At 33.9% G+C, this 17627-nt stretch overlaps 1 protein-coding gene and 1 long non-coding RNA gene across 2 annotated transcripts; one reads left to right on the top strand and one right to left on the bottom strand.

The window, feature by feature from the left end:
• Positions 1-1101: 1101 nt before the first annotated feature.
• On the bottom strand, positions 1102-2387 carry LOC147280852 (uncharacterized). The gene is made up of 3 exons (XR_015123073.1): positions 2313-2387; positions 1808-1990; positions 1102-1338 (listed from the first exon to the last, which is right to left on the bottom strand). It is a non-coding gene; the product is annotated as an uncharacterized LOC147280852 (long non-coding RNA).
• A 2589-nt stretch (positions 2388-4976) lies between these two features.
• Positions 4977-9530, top strand: LOC147280851 (protein NDL1-like). The gene is made up of 11 exons (XM_086246647.1): positions 4977-5280; positions 5459-5558; positions 6095-6192; positions 6325-6413; positions 7115-7175; positions 7259-7345; positions 7559-7636; positions 7723-7779; positions 7914-7969; positions 8378-8513; positions 8739-9530. Exons 1-11 carry the CDS (start codon positions 5221-5223, stop codon positions 8973-8975), a joined length of 1059 nt encoding a protein of 352 aa, XP_086102773.1. The 5' UTR covers positions 4977-5220; the 3' UTR covers positions 8976-9530.
• The last annotated feature ends 8097 nt before the right edge of the window (positions 9531-17627 follow it).

Genomic DNA, 17627 nt, shown 5'->3' with positions numbered 1-17627 from the left:
CCCGGCATTATAAATAATAGGTGGCAGAAGGCCTGTATATAAAGAAAGATCTTCGCAGTTATTGGGATTACCCAATTAGAAGCGCCGTAGAATTATCTTTCTACACCAAAGTTTGATTTCAACTCTCCCAAATTATAAAGAAAAAAAAAAAAAAAACCTCTTCAGTCTGCACTGGGTAGTGGGTACTTAAAAAGATGCGAACGTTTTCCTCTACTGGTCAGAAGAATAAAAAACTCATTCACCCCATCAATTGCATTCTAATTGTTTACAAAGCATACCAATTCGCATAGTTTTTTTTTTTTTTCGAACAATTCGCATAGTTTAAACGGCTCTCTCTCTCTCTCTCTCTCTCTCTCTCTCTCTCTCTCTCTCTCTCTCTCTCTCTCTCTCTCTCTCTCTCTCTCTCTCTCTCTCTCTCTCTCTCTCTCTCTCTCTCTCTCTCTCTCTCTTTACATAGACTAGTGCAGTAGTGCTTAGAGAGAAAGAGAGGAAGAGAAGAGAGTGCTTGATTGATTGGCTTCTTTTTACAATGGTCGGGCAAATTGTCATGTTTACATGGTACCATATAATATGTATGATGGCTTATCTCTTCTAGTCTGTTAGGAACGAGACAAAAAATTTCATGATTGAGTTGGCTAGTTCCACCATTGTTTTAGGGAATAGAAATGTAAATATTTATTTGATATATATATATATTTTTTTTCTGACTGAATTTTAATCAGACAACAATGACAGGGAGGCTAGACTCTGGTATTTCAGCCACAAAACTAATCGGGTTTTTTCAGTGGGCTGAGCTCCTGAACTGGATCGACACTGGATGGGCTAGGTTGAACTTAGGTCCTGCAAAGGTTGGGCCACCTGGGTTGAGCTAGGCTTGAATCCAAGTGGTCTAACTCCAATGATTCTGGTGTCTTATGCCGACCTTGAAATGCAGAAAGTGGAAGTGATATTGAATCACAACTTTTCTGTTTGATGGAATAATTGAGCACAACTTGTATAAGGAGGAAGTATGGGTATTTCCAAATCTCGAAAATATTTTAACCTTAAACTAATGATGCATGAAGAAAAAATAAAAATATTTATAGTGTAATCTGCACAAGAGAGTTTGAATCGTTCAAGTTGAACCTGCTTACCACAAAATACAATAAGTTCAAGACAAATATTTTACCACAAAATACAATAAGTTAAAAGACAAATTTTTCCAACACATGCTTGATACTACCGAACTCCCTTTCCGGAAAGAAAGTCATGTAACAACTAAAACACAACATATTTAAACAAGCTAGCATTCCACACAAGTCTTCCAGTGAGTTGGAAATAATTTATGAACCAGATTCCCTGCCACATGTTAATAAACAAAAGAAGAAAGGGTAAGTAAAGGCAACCACAAGATTAAGCAAAAACAAAATACAAAATTTGGAAGAACAACCAGAAGGCAGGACTAAAACATAATTTCGAAATTCTAGATACTGAAATTTTAACACATGTTTTAAGGTTGGTTTGATTTGGGGTGCTCAAGTTTGGATACTTTTGTTTGTATTTTCTGCTCTTCTCATAGGATATTAAAGCAAGGACATAGAAACATAGAATTAAATTTCCAAAATTTCCATTTTTTTGAGGTTTCAAAATATTACGAATTGAAATTGTCAAAATTTTGTTAAAAGTTTCAATTGTTTTAGTCTATATTTCCAACGAAATCAAAAAAATTTTGAACCCTCAAAATCCGAAATTCAATTCCTTGCATAGAGCCAAAAAACAGATTTCGATCTAAGAAATAACAAGAAAATAAAAAACAAGGAAATCTAACCTGTTCAAACCTTCCAGTATTCGTTGCAGTTGTCCCTTAAGGCTATTTATGGTTTCGACTTCTATTTTACGATTAAGGTACTCTTCTTGGACCAAACACGCAAATACAGTTAGTGGAAGACAATAATACATTGCCTTAATACGCATCTTGGCTACAAGAGGGAATTTACTTCCCGCCGGCTGACTGAAGAAAAAAAATAAATAAAATAAATAAAGAGAAATTACAAGACAAAATTGCAATTTTACATATACAAGATTTTGCAACTGCCATCTACCTTCGTTTTCCAAGGATTTCAAAGAAACTGAAAGGAATTACAAGAAAATAAAATACAGGGCAGAGACAAAAAAGACGAAAGCTTCTGCTGGGAGCGATGAAGACTCAGAAAGCAAATGACAAGAAAAAAGAAACTTACCATCGTTACCCCATGCCCGAATTGATTGAACCCCCAGATGAGAAATTGAAACGCACAAATAGAAGGAAAAAAAAAACCTGGAGTTTAACATACCTGAAATGGAGTGCCGCACTCAAGGGATGGGAAGGGAGTCTCTGGGTTGAACACGTTCTAGGGTTTTGTTTTTTTCTTTTGTATATATACATGGGGAGGGAAGCTATATATATACTTAGGTAGTTAGGTCAAATATAATAATTTTTCACCATTTCCAGGTCACGCAAATTAATATGGGCCAATAGAATATTTACACCTGGATTTTTTTTAAGCGAAAAACTTATCAAATTAATTAATAGAAAATTAGGATTAAATACCAAATTTCAATAATTTTTTGGTATAGCATGAAGACCATATAATTTTTCAATTGAACTACCAAATTTAAATGTAGTTTTTTAGATTAGGTCACAAATATGTTGACCTCTTTGATTTGAACCTTTTCCATTTGACATTTTTATCTTTTGGCCCACATATGATGAGTGTTAGTTAAAATTTATAAGATTTTGACAAAATTGCCCTTGAGACTTTTATATTATCTTGAAAATTTGCTAATGTAGTCTCAACTTCACATTTAGTTGTGACTGTATGACACTCACAACTTCAAATTTAGTTGTGACTTAATTGAATTTTTTTTAGAGAAATTATACTACAATATAGTATAAATAGAGGTCAAAACAATACTTTTACTCAAAATAATATATAGTATAGTAGTGTGAGTTGTCTCTTTCAATTTACCAAGATAGTCACAGTTAAGTTGTGACTGGATTGATTTTTTTTTTTAATATAATATAGTATGAATTAATGTAATATTTGTGATGTAATATTTTTTTTTTTTTTGTTAGTGGCATGTGATGTAATATATGTAAATTTTAATACCTTTTACTTTATTAATTTGTTTGACTTTTTAACTAGTACCTAATCTAAAATGCTATTTAATTTTGGTACCTAAACTAAACAATTATTAAAATTTAGTAGTTAAAATCAATAGACCTTTTTATCTTTTGTTTTATATCTTTAAATAATAAATACATAGCTAAAATTATAAGTAAAATATAAACAAGTAAATGATGACATTTAACAATACATTAACCTCCAATCAAAAAGTTTAATTTAATGGTTAATAATTTGGAGAGATTGTCCGTGATTAACGTACACTGGGACCTACGTGACACATCGATCATGTGCTAGGCTCTAACTTCTTATGACAAATTTTAATCCATCAGATACAATGATGATGCATAAATAAGAAATAAAATTTCGGGTTTCGAAAAAATTTTGATGGAAATTTTGAAGATTTTTAAATTTCGACAAAAATTCGACGGAAACGACGAAAATTGCTATCAAATACGGAAATTTTGAATGAAACTTTACCATATGTTTATTTAACATATTATCTACTACATTGATAAAAAAGATTGAAGAAACCAAATTATATGATAGGTTTCATGTGATATAACATGAACATAATACGCATTGGAGATAAATACTATTAAATAAAATTAGTATAATGAATCAATGAAATTAATATATTTTTTATACTTTATATACACTAAACCATATATACTCTATATATCCTAATCTGCACGTTAAGATATTAAGGTTTAGGTCTTTTAAGATATTTTTAATTATTTTTATATATAAATATATTAGGATTTAGAGATTAAAAACAACTAAACGAAACCCCAAATTTTTTTTTCCTTTTCAATTGCCCAAAGATCCCAAACCTCAATTAACCCAAAACTTTTTTTTTTTCCTCTTTTTTCTTTTCTTTTTTTTTTCTTTTTTTTTTTCTTTTTCTTTTCTTTCCTTTATTTCTTCCAATGACTTCCTCTTCCTTCTTCTCGTGACGCCACTACAGACATAAGTTTCTTTTCTTTCCTTCATTTCTCTTTTATTTCCATCATTTCTTCCAGTGACTTCCTCTTCCTTCTTCCCGTGACGCCACTGCAGCCATGAGACACCAGACCCACTGCGCATCTCCTCTCTCTCTCCTCTCTCTTTCTCCTTCCTCTTTCCTCTCCTTCATCTCTTCTCTCTCCAAGAACTCTTCTCTCTCCTCCCTCTCCAATCACCCTCTGATCTCTCTTCGATCTACTGCCTTTGGCGACGTCGCCGTTCGATCTACTCCCTCCGGCGATGGCTGGCGACGAGGGCAGCTTTTCTCTTCCTCCCCTCTCTCCTTTTGGTTTCCACCTCCCAAGCCGAAAATTTCAAAATTTTTGGCGAAATTGTAAAATTAGGATGAAATTTTGTTAGTTCAGTGTTAAAATTTTAAAACCCTAAAAAATTAAAAATTTCGGCGAAAGTTCACCCAAAATTTCAAAATTTAACACTCTGAATTAGCATAATGCATTAATGCTTGCTCACCCTTTTTTAAATAATTTTTTATTATTTATTTTATAGCTTTATCCCATTGGAAAACGTGAAAAATTACAAGATTAAAAGTGGAAAATAAAACGTGGCCAAAAAAAAAAATGGAAAATAAAAAGGCAAGGAGGCAAGTAAGCTGTAAGCATGGCCAGTGATGAGCTGGCATATATGCTCGATGGATTAGCTCTCTGGATTATTCAATTTCTGCGGCTTCCAGGTGTCGTACAGCTGTAAGATGCTTTATGCGCAGTTACATAAAAACCCATTCCATTTTGTTTAATTACTTATCTGTCCATGTACTCCTCTTCTTCTTACAGTCTTTACGACTTAGCAACGACGTCGTCTTCTTGGTTGCCCTTCGGCAGCGAATAAAATACCGCGAACTGACAGTTTTAGCCACTCCAACGGTCACTTGGAGAAGACAATCCATCATAGACCGGAGGTGACAATCGTAATTAGCACTGCTTTGGGGCGTGTTTCGTAATTCAGAAATAAAACAAAGAGAAAAAGAGCCCGAAGAAAGAAGAAGAAGAAGAAGGAGAAGCAAAAGAGCAGCTTTCAGCAATTTGGTGCTAAAGAATCATTTAGCAACTGAGTCATGGGCGAGTCGAGTGACTCAGTCTCCATTGACATTGATATGATACCTCTAGGAGGGAAGGTAAGCAGCAAAATTACAAACCCACAAAGAAAGCATTGGTCTTTTTCCTTCTATGGTTCATAACTTACATACGTATACATATGCTTATACCATGTGTTTTTTGCTCTATCTTTATTCTTATGTATTCTGTAATGGGTTTTCATTTGTATCTTGATTTGGTTCATGTAATCTTTTGTAGGACTGTGTGGTGAAAACAAGCAGAGGTTCAGTCTCTGTGTTTGTTTGTGGGGATCAAGAAAAGCCTGCTTTGATAACATACCCAGATGTTGCTCTCAATTGTATGCTTCTTTTTTTTTTTTTTTTTTTTTTGTTCTTATTGTTATTATCAATGCTAGACTAGCTAGTTGTGTATTTTCTTGAGGGTGGTTATAACAGGTTATAGAGTGCTTCATGCATTGGAATTGAATATATGCTGAGATTAATTAGGTTGTTTGATTTATTTGGATTTGGAGCTTAATACATTTTCTTCGGGGTAGTTGCAATGGTTTTGTCTACTATTTATTTAATCCAAATGTTAATTTTATTGAAAAAGTTGAATTTTTTAATGTCTGGGTGTTATTGGCTTTCTGGGATTTAGTGTATTATTGCTGTTAAATCCAGGTTGATTCAAAATGAATGTGTTCTTGCTGTTTTAATCCACACTTTATAGAAAAAATTAAGTTAGCAACGTGTGGGTCTTATATGCTTGGTACTTTTCTTTTCATTTTATTTTAAGAGAAAGAATCTTATTATTCAGTCCAAATATTTAAGTTAATGTGGTTTCTGATTTATGCCTCTTTTTTTCCTTAAAAAAAAAACTTGTGTGGTCCAACAGACTTGTCTTGTTTCCAAGGCCTCTTCTTTTGCCCAGATGCAGCTTCTTTGCTGCTTCATAACTTTTGCATTTATCACATCCATCCGCCAGGCCATGAGGTCAGTTATATGCATCTCATATCTTCAGCCTTAAGTATTGTTTACATATAAACTTTATTGCGGTTCTTTTGGTAATGTTTTGATGGTTTTAATATAGCCTCTTCTACCCCATTTGTTTAAGTGTGTTTGCAGTTGGGAGCTGATGTGATTTCATCAGATGTCCCCTTGCTTAATGTGGATGGCCTCGCAAACCAGGTTGCCGAAGTGCTTGATTTCTTTGGGCAAGTTATTGATAATCTTTTTTACTTGTTCAGTTTTTTACTGATTCTAGTCTTCCTTTGCTTAATATCACATACTGAGTACGATTTCTTATATATGCACTTTTGGTTTTGCTTATTTGGCATCGCCTGCCTAATGTTAGCCCAAGTTTTAGATTGCCTGTTTCAATTGGACAGATACAATCTTGTATCGTGAGATGAGAGAGTTCAATAAAATGTTCTAATAGATGACTTGATAACCCTAAGGATCTTTAAGTTGGAGTTCAATAAGTTGTTCTACTGCAGAGAGTGAGTGGTGATCAATGATTTTCCACCAGACTCTGCTATTGTCTATTATAACTTTATTCTGACTGATGTAATCAAGAGTACATATATGCATGTATTGTCTTTATGCATCCCACTTGTGCCTATGCAGTCATAATTCCAACCTCATTTTACTAATTAATAGGGCTGTGTCTCCAAAGTTAGAACAACTGATGACACATTGAAATATTTCTTGAATCCTATCATGATAAGTAAATATGGCAAGTCAACACAAATGCATTGTCAATCTGCATCAGGGTTTGTGAGGATTTGAATATTCATCCTTTAGTCATCTCTACCCAAATTGGTTACCTTAAAGATTCATGTATTTTCTATGACTTTCACTTGCAGTTTGCCTTAGCTCTCTTCTTATTTATTTATTTATTTAAACTTAAAATCAGGTTGAAAGAGGTTATGTGCCTGGGTGTAACAGCTGGTGCTTATATCCTTACACTCTTTGCAGTAAGTTACCAACATTCGGGTATCCTTTGAAATAGTGTGATAGTCTGATTTGGTAATTGTCTCATGTAATTTCCAATTGGCAGATGAAGTATAGAGAACGAGTGCTTGGGTTAATTCTGGTGTCTCCTATCTGCAAAGTACCTTCATGGACTGAATGGCTTTACAACAAGGTTATAATTTCCATTGCTCGTTGATATTGTTTGTGAATGTGGATATGAGGCACTGCTCGCTATTTCTTTTGAGTATTTCAATCCGAAGTCACGTAATCCATGTTGGATTGATCTGATTCCCAGATACTTCTTTTCATAAAGGAAAAATATAAGTAATGCAATACAATTAATTGCATTGTGACATGTTTGCTTAATTGAACTCTAAATTTGCAGGTATTGTTGAATGTGCTTTACTATTATGGTATGTGCAGCGTATTGAAGGATTGCCTTCTCCAGCGTTACTTCAGTAAGGTAAGGCACTCTACTCTTCTTACCTTTTTTTATCAGATTATTTCTGATTTGTTATTGGTTTAATTCTCATATTCTTCCTATTATAGGAGCTTAGGTGTGGCATACATGGTACAGAATCAGATATAATACAAGCTTGCCGAAGGGTAAGGAAATCTCAGTTTCAACAATTTGTAGCCTGCTTGGTAAAAGAGTGTTATAATGTCAACAAAGTGGAACTTACCTTTTCTATTGTACATGACTGAACTGCTATTGATTCTTTCTTGACGCGTGAATACAGTTACTGGATGAAAGACAAAGTTCGAATGTTATGCGATTCCTTCAAGCAATTAATGAGTTAAGATCTTTTCACTACTTTAAACATGTGCTCTGTTACATTACATATCATTCTAATTTGTCTTTCTTTTGTCTTTGGTTCCCTGTAATGTGTTCTGCCTCAGGTCATTAGGGGGTGGTAATTCATATTTAAAAGATTACCCAATTACTTTCACTTTGTTGTGTGCCCACATGAAATTGACATATTTTATATTATGTGCACCTAACTAGTACTACAGTAATGCATATAAAAAGGTTTAGCATCATGAGATGTTATGATTGAGTGGATTGAAACAAAGAGTTGACAGTTTGTGCACTCATTTGAAGTCTTGTATATTGGCCTTCTTACAAATGCCAGAAAATTGCATATCAGAAAATTGCATATATTGTTATATGCATCCCATGAATTTATTTGAATGTTCATTGCAGGAGGCATGATCTTACACAGGGCTTGAAGAATTTGCAGTGCAAGACTCTTATTTTTGTGGGTGAAAATAGTCCATTCCATGCTGAATCTGTGCATATGAATGCCAAAATGGACAGAAAAAGTTGTGCTCTTGTTGAGGTAGGTTCTCTTGGACTCCCACCACCTCAATTTCTCACCCCATTGGAGTATTCAAAGGTGGGAAAATTCCCCACGTAGTACATTTCACTTATCTTTCCTCCATTTCCAAACACTTCCTTATTTTTTCTTCCTTTTAGGGGACTCACGTGTGTCACATCAATATTCTAGTCAGAAAATGAAAATACAGATACTTGTATGACAAGGCTTATCTTGTGCCCTTGACAGGTTCAGGCATGTGGCTCGCTGGTAACAGAAGAGCACCCGTACGCCATGATAATTCCAATTGAGTTCTTCCTCATGGGTTTTGGCTACTACAGACAACCACATTTTGCTTCCTCGTCAAGTAATGACTCGAATCCCACCAGCCCCTCAAGCCGTTCATGCATAGCACCAGAACTTCTTTCTCCTGAGAGCCTGGGAATCAAGCTCAAACCCATCAAAACACGGCGGGGCACACATTGAAATTTGATGCACATGTAATTAGAGAGATGCATGTTTCAAGTACAACTCCATTATACTACATGTGCGCCAACATCACAACAGTAGGGGATTGGAGCTTTGCATGTATATAGCCATGATGGTTATATAATTTCCTTGGGATAGGAGGAGATTCTTTCATTGTTTGTAGTGGAAGGGATAGGATTATGTGTTTAAGCTTTGGTCTAAACGGATTTCTTTTTCAAAGGTGATAGCTAAATTAGGATATTAATGTTGTGTTACGGTAGGAAAATTCTTTGAGATTTGTTCTGTAACTCATTCATTTATATGCATTAATTTCTCTCCTTTGAAGTGTATAGATCTTGGGAAAAGACATATCTTGATTCAATTTACAATTATGACCTTTTGTTGTTATAATTTACGATTGATTGATATTATATGTTACCAAATTATCAAATTCTTTACTTTCTGTGAGATATTTATGATTAATATATATTAGACGATGCTCGATGTATGATTAACATCAAGATGTTATGCATTTGACAACGTCATTTGCACCGGAGACATGCCAATATAACTGATAAGTATACGTGATCTTAGGCTTTTATTTATTGGGTCATGCTACAAATCCAAAATATTAAATTACAAGCTTGTGTTTTAGTTTTTGCCTTTTTGGCAACAAATATAAGCTTGTAAAATTCTTTAATCGGACTCATATTCTTCATGTCTACAAGAGCCAGATGGCCCCTGCGTCCACCGAGTGCTATGTACCGACTGTACCGACCGAGTTCATTTGCAAATTAATAAGGGTTAAGGTTTAGAGATAAATATTAGAGTAAGATTACGCAGGCCACAAATGGCCAGTATGACAAAACTAATCTAGACATTTCACCAAATAACAAACTCACAGTCAATTACAAGGGAGTTCGAAACGTTCAAATTGGACATCCTTACCACAACACAATAAGTTCATTTCTTCACAACCAAAATAAGTATTCAAAGTTAAACCCAAAACCAGAATATAGCATAACACAAAATCTTATTTAAGTATTGAAATTTTAAAGTCAGGCACTTCTTTAGGATCACAAAATTTTTAAATACCCAAAAAAAAAGGACATCCAAAAAATGAGTTAACTTGTGGGAGTTGGAGAATTGGAGAAGAAAGTGCAGAGGGCAGAGATGTTTGTGGAGGTTCAGCTCAGTTTATGAATAGCTTAACACAAAATTTTTAACACTTGTTTGTTTTCTGTCAGCGGGCAGGTAGCTGCACCCAAAAATAAAAGGAATTACAAGAAAATAGAATACAGAGCATGAACCCAAAAATAAACAAAAGCTTCTGCTGGGAGAAAACCCCATACCCAAATTGATTTGAAACCCCAGATGAGAAATTGAAACGCATACCTGAAATTAGGTTTTCTTTTGTATATAGGTAGAGAAGTACACGGTCGGTTGGGTTTGGGTTCGGGTTCGGGTTTGGACTAAAATGGTAAATGAAGAGATAATTGGTTTCACCCACAACGACGGAGATAGCATTACTGCATGGCTATATGTCATTAATCACATTATTAATAAGATAGAAGTTTCACAGGCACTAGTGGAATTGTTGAAACGAACTGATGTGCTCAATGCATGATGGAGAATTTGGAACCATTAACAATGTTCGACTTGGAGGACTTCCTAAAATTCCGGTTAGAAAGCTAAGCATGCATTTTCCTTCTCGTTTGAGAATTGTCTTAGGGCCAGTTAATTGAGTCTTTCCTTCTACCCTTGAAGGAAGGAAAGAAGGCTCTAATATTAATTGATAGTTAGGTTATATAACTGTAAAAAATCATCTCTGTAAAAAATCAAATCAATCGTAAATCGTTTGGTTATATAACTGTTGTCAATTAAGTATAAAAAATTGATGGTTTTCAATTAAAGAGTGATTTTTTAATCAAACCATTGATTTTTTTCTATTTAATCAACAACAGTTATATAATCAAACGATTTCCGATTAAATTGATTTTTTGCAGAGATAATCTATATATAATAGGTGATCTAAAAAGTAACGGTTTCGATCATACGTCCGTATTACCAAAATTGTTATTTTGGGAGAAGGGGTGACCTTGGGATACCCCCAGGGAATGACCCAAGTAATGTCCATACTTCAGTATGTTTATTTGAAAATTAAAATGGTGCCTAGCAAGTAGCGTGGAACAGGTAGATAATGTGTGACCCAATAAGTTAAAACAAATTAAATAGTACCAAAGAGAGGATGACACGTAACATATTAGATGGGCAATATCAACTTAGGAATGTATGTTTTTATTCTTGGGAAATTTTTTTAATAATGTATGTTAGACTCATGAAACTTGTCTTTTACCTTTAATTTTTTGGACTTTTTGTGCAATGAGTTAGATTCATCATAGATTAAAGCTTAATGAGTCTATGGAGCAGGCGACACGCCTGGAGGCTGAGGTTGGACTCATTTTACTTAAAAGTGTTTGAAACTGGGAGAGAAACTAATGAGACCTCTTATAGTTTCTCTCCCTTTAATTAATTACGTGCAAAATGAGAGAAAATTGGACGACCACAAATAGAGAGGAAAACAAAAGCTTTTTCTTTTTTACATTCTTTTTTTATATGAATAGAAACTTACATTTCAAAAAAGAGTCGGTCCAAATTGATAACCTTGTAAAATAAAGATCAAAATTATGAATATTTCATTAAAAGGGGTCCTATATTTTCCAAATGGGTATGGAATTTCTCATCTTGCTTATAAGATACAGATAATATGGGACCAAAGATCTCTTCCAGTTTTTTCCCTTCCAAACTATACCTAACTTTTGATCTCAGCCTTTCAATATTTTTTTTATGGCTGAGATATATCTTGCTATATGTACAACCTTTTTTTTTTCTTTCAATATATAGTTTCCTCCGACCACCCTCCTAAGCCTCTTTTCTCTCTCTCTTTCCTCCAGTTTGGAGTCCCATGCTAATGAGTTAAAGAAAATTGTGATTAATCTGATCCATGTTTGGAACCTGGATTTCCAAGTTTATTGCTTACAAGAAGATGCAATGCAATGGCTATCTGAAATTGGAGAAACAAATCAATATTGTGGAGGCACTCCGATCTGCGAAGAAGAGAGGGAGAGTATAGAGAGAGAAGGGAAGAGAGAAGATTTTAAGGCTTTTTTGTTTTTCTATTTTAGTAAGTTTTTTACATTATTTGTGAGAAAAAAAAAGTTTATGGAGGTGGCAAGATCTCAGCCATAAAATACTATTGAAGGGCTGAGATCAAAAGTCGGTATAGTTTAGCAGGGAAAAAACTGGCATAATAGCATAATAATGACTTTGGTGATTTGCAGCGCTTTCACTTGCTGCTGCTCTAGTTGTCAAACAAATGACCATCACATCTCACACTGCGACCAAGACCCCAGGCCTGCCTCCCATGCTCAAAATCCTTAATTCACTACCAACCCATGATCATGCTCAGAAAGCTGGTATAGTCAGACCAACGGGCTAAATGTTTTTCTGCATTCTAAGTCTGTTTTTGAACCTATTGATACTGCTCTTTGCATGGCTATCTTGCCTGTTGGTGATGCACGACTAAATGTTCTACGGGCATTTCAGCAGGCAAGACATATTTGCTTCACTTCCAAATATATTACACAAAAAGCATCATTCGAGAAAAGATTAAATAAGACGACAGGTTTAGGCCACAATCATTTTTACCCATAATTACAATACCACAATTAATGGGGAAAGAGCAGCATTTCCTATAAAGAAAGAGTAATATGAGTTATAGGAGACAGTCTTTCCAACATATAAAACCAAACTCACTTATTCGTCTACTAGACTTCTACTAGCATAATGGGGGCACGTAAACGTTCGTTGTCGCCTGAGGTTCTGCTAGAAACATAATCTGCTACCACACTTAGTTTCTTGGTCCTGAAATTCTGAAAAAAAAGAAAGAAAATGAGAAAGCATTGTCATTCTTGCATTTATGAAAACAGTAGACAACATAAACAATTTCATGCAATACAAGAGACTTTGTCCTTTACCAACAAAGATCTCCAAACTTTTTCACCAAAAGAAACTTAAAAAGGTTAATGAGTGAGTTGGTGCAATCAATATCGATGGATCCTACCCAGAAAAATTTGACAAAATAAGCAAACATCAGTATTTGTGGGAGAGTGTGCTGAAATTTCTTGGAGAGAAAAGTCAAGTGTAGTGCACAACCAAGGACAAGTATTAGAAAAAAAAAATCAATCAGATCTATCACGCAAGTATTACCATAAATGATTGAACGATGCATTAGACAGTAAGAAAAAAACAGATCAAGTGATAAAAACAAAACCCAGTTCAGTTAGGATTGAGATCGAAATCTCGAACAGGGGCCTGGGGCCTATATGCATACATGGATAGATGATTAACAAAAAATTAAAAAATAAAAAGAGATCGATGTACTCATAGTTGTACAAATAAAAATATATAATTAAGAAGATCAGAATTAGATCATACCTCTCAATCCACGGAATCGCAGATATCGCCCTACCTAGCAGCTCCAACTGTATATCATCTTGACATTTACGATGACGGCGATATTCAGAGAGTCCTAAGTATAGCAAACTTCCCGCACCCCATAGATGAATTGAAACACTGCCAACCATTCTTGGTGGATGCTTGATTGGTTTGGAAGAATCTGGAGTCATCTGAGATTGCTTTGAGTGCGTTCTAAGGTTTTCTTTTCTTTCTTTTGTATACAGAAAAGGTGAAAGACTAATATATATATCCCATTCGGGGAAAGAACTTTTTTTTTTAGACAGTACTTGGGTCACCTAGGAAGGCTAGGATATCTCAAGGTTACACCACTCTTCAAATTTTGATTTTAGCAATGTCGCGATATATGATCGAAACTGTTCACTTTTTAGATAACCTATTAAAGATTATTTTTGTAAAAATTTAAATTAATTGAAAATCATTTGGTTATATAACTATTATCAATTAAGTATAAAAAATCAATGATTTTTGATTAAAGAGTAATTTAAAAAAGTGAATGGTTATAATCATGCGTTGATATTACTGAAACTCCAATTTTGGTTAGGATACTCCCATAGGGACTCAAGTATTGTCCCTTTTTTTTGCTAGCGGTTAAAGAATTTCTAACTTACTAAAACATGCGAACTTTGCATTTACACCTTGTATTAGTTTTAAATGAATCTTACTGCTCTAATTTTAAAATGGGTTTAATTATTACTTAAAATACTCAAAACTGAAACGGTGCTCTCTCTCTCTCTCTTTCTCTCTCTCTCTCTACGAACTTTGCGTTTTACACGTTGGATTAGTTTTAAATGAATCCAACGACTCTAACTTTGAAAATGCCAATTGACTAGTACGAAGCTCATGCCAAGAGGTTGTACTATTAATAACCAAAAGAGGATTTTGGTGTTACATGCTTCACCAAATTTTAAATTGCCAAAAATACTCTTTTAATTCAAATTAGCAAAACTACACAACAATATTTATCAGGATAAAGTTGTTAAAACCCCCCTAGTTTACAATTATCACTCTCATCTTTTATTTTATTTATTTATTTTCTGAAAAAAACAACATGTTATAATTTATAAAAGAAAGCCCATTGTCACGCATGAGTGCATTTCAAGAAACTAGTTATTATAAAACCAGGAGAAAGTCTTTGGTATTACAGGGATCATAAAAAATTGGATTGCCTAAAATACTTTTCATTCAATGAAACAATTACATAAAGACAATCTAATAAATGAGAATATAATTATAAATACAACCATTAAAATAAAATTTAAAAAATACCCCACCACCTTAAAACATGAAATTTTGAAATAGGATAAAGGGTTTGAGTTTGACTAGAGTGGTGTTCTTCTTCGCATTATATTTACTTTTATACAGAGATTTCTCTATTTATTTTTGCACTAAGTGGGTTGCAGTTGCACTAAGTTTCAAAACTAGTGTCGTTCACTTATTGAGTTATTGTGGAGGTTTCCCATGTTTCTTCCTCTTTGCGAGATGGGAGCTGCATAGCAATGACAGGGAGGCTTGATTCTTGTGCCTTATGCCAACCTTGAGAAGAAGCAGCAAAAAGTGGAAGTGGAAGTGTCTTTTATTTATTTCGCAACAAAATCATATGTTTTTTTGTATGATTATAATTCTGTAAAGGAGGAATATGGTATTCCAGGTTCATTATTTCCTCACAAGTTTCATTTTCCAAACAAAAGAATGGTAGTCGTTTAAATTTCTACATCTCGAAAATATTTTAACCTTAAAATACTGAACTCTAATAGTATAATTTTAACTGCTAGCATAGTGCTGTTGCAAATTAATAACATTATAAAAAATAAAATTAACAAACTCAGATTGTTTGAAACGTTCAAACTGGACATAATTACTACAAAATACAATAAGTTCATTTCTTCACAACCAAATTAAGTATTCAAAAAAGAAAAAAAAGGGTAAGTAGAGACAACCATAAGATTAAGCATTACCAATAAAAAACAAGACAATAGCAAAATCAGAATTTAGGATATGCTGTAAAAGACTATAGCATAATACAAAATCTTAATTACGTATAGAAATTTGATGGTCACATTTCTAATCTCTACTATTATAGATTCAAGCACTTCTTTGGGTCACCAAATTTTTAAATACCCAAAAAAAAAGGACATACAAAGAATTGAGTTAAAACGTGGAAAGCGCGCACATGCTTGAGGGTTATTATTATAAAATAGAACTAATATATAACTGACAAAAACAAAGTAGCGAACATGTGGGAATTTGGAAGAAGAACCAGAAGCCAGAAGGTGGATTCCATAAATCCAAGAATATAAAAAACAAAAACAAAGGTGGGATATACTAGAATTGACCTGGAAGGGTTTGGCTTCATCACTACGGTTTTTTAAACACTCCGGAGGCTCTGGCAGTCCTCCAGCGCTGGTATAGTTCGAAGAAGTTACCATCGTCGTCGTCCTCATCGATATAAAGGTCATCCGCACTATTGAATATAAGGCAGTCAATATAAAAACGTTAATAGATAAAATCAAATCCACTATATTTTCGAGTAATATATATTTAATACAGTAAAGAAGCTGATTGAAATAGATATAAAAATAAAACTAAAGATTAGCTTGCTAAGATTGTGGATGGGTTTTCAACCTCAGTATTAGTAAAGGGGAATTTCTAATGCAAATATAAACAGATATACATATATCGTTTAAAAACAATTTATAATGCAATTGCGTAATTGGGAATTTGTATTTTTGTTAAACGAAATGAAAAGTACCAATCAAACAAGAGAATATTTGCCAACGAAAAAACAAAATCAAAATCAGGAGATGCAAAGACCAAAACCAACATCAGCAACTCGATCATCAAGCAAGCGAAGAAAACCACGAAATAAAATAGATATAAAGAAACCAAATAAAAGGTGAAAGAAAGTACATCATCTTAAGCTCCTCCATCTTCTTGTCCGTCTCTATCAGAATCCTCCTTTCTTCTAGGACCAAGGGATAATAATGGTAATAATACACTGTAGCACCAATTACACAGGGTATCAGGATTAGGCCTACATATCCTCGCAGATTCGAAATTCCGCGTGCGTTTGTCGGCGGCTGCAAAGCGTCGGAAGATTTTATTGACCGATTCCCCATTGGCAATTACAATTTTAGGGTTCGTCCGCCAGAAGAATTCGGTAGGGGTTAGTGACTATTGGGCGTGGATGCCTTTCATCTCTTTACAAATGTGAAGGTGCCGTTCTCAAAAAATACATACATTTACTTCCGGGCTTGGATATGGCCCGCCCGCTCATAAACTGGGCTGAGCTTGGTTTTCGAATATGGATACTTGCCCACATAAGAAATGGATTTTATACTTGTCATAAATAACATTTTTTACTTCACTTTCTTTCAATTTAATTGCTGTGTCACACGTACCAAAATATCAAACCGTAACTGAATCAATTCATTAAAATTATAACACGTGAACGATTATTAACATTTAAATTTATAAACAGTAATGCTACATTTACCACATTTTATACCATAATTTAATACCATCTTATATGGCATTCATACATTAGACACTAAAAATTAAAAAATAAAACCTAAAAAAAAAAAGGAAATACCCTTCCAGTAAAGTAATGACACATTATGTGGGATACAAATATGAAAAAAAAAATGTGGAACAACTAACATTATTGATTTATAAATTCGTTGTCTATTCATATTATAATATGTAGATCAAGTACCACTACGTAACGCTATTACAGTAACATGACCACTTCTTGCCGTTTACTTTCTACGTGAGATATTTATGATTAATATATATTAGACGATGCTCGATGTATGTATCACTCTGCCTCCTAGCAATATTGGTTATATAAGGCAGGCATTAATCGTCCTTATTAATAATGAAGTACCATATTATCTACATGTAAGTCATGCATACACTACACTAGCTACTTGAAATAGGGTATGCTGAAATTTACTTTGTAACACATAGGAATGTACAAAATTAATTAATTAAGAATTAATAGCATGAATAAAGGCTTCTATTATTCGGTACACCATAAACAGTTCGTTGGCTTTTATAGTTATTACACATACAAATATTTCTTTAACCTTTTTTTTCTTTCTCTCTTCTCTAATCTGCCTAGTCGTTTCTAAA

Source organism: Dryas octopetala, chromosome 6 (assembly GCF_963921425.1).
Source record: "Dryas octopetala chromosome 6, drDryOcto1.1, whole genome shotgun sequence".
NCBI lineage: Eukaryota > Viridiplantae > Streptophyta > Magnoliopsida > Rosales > Rosaceae > Dryas > Dryas octopetala.
This window is presented reverse-complemented; position numbering and strand designations above follow the sequence as displayed.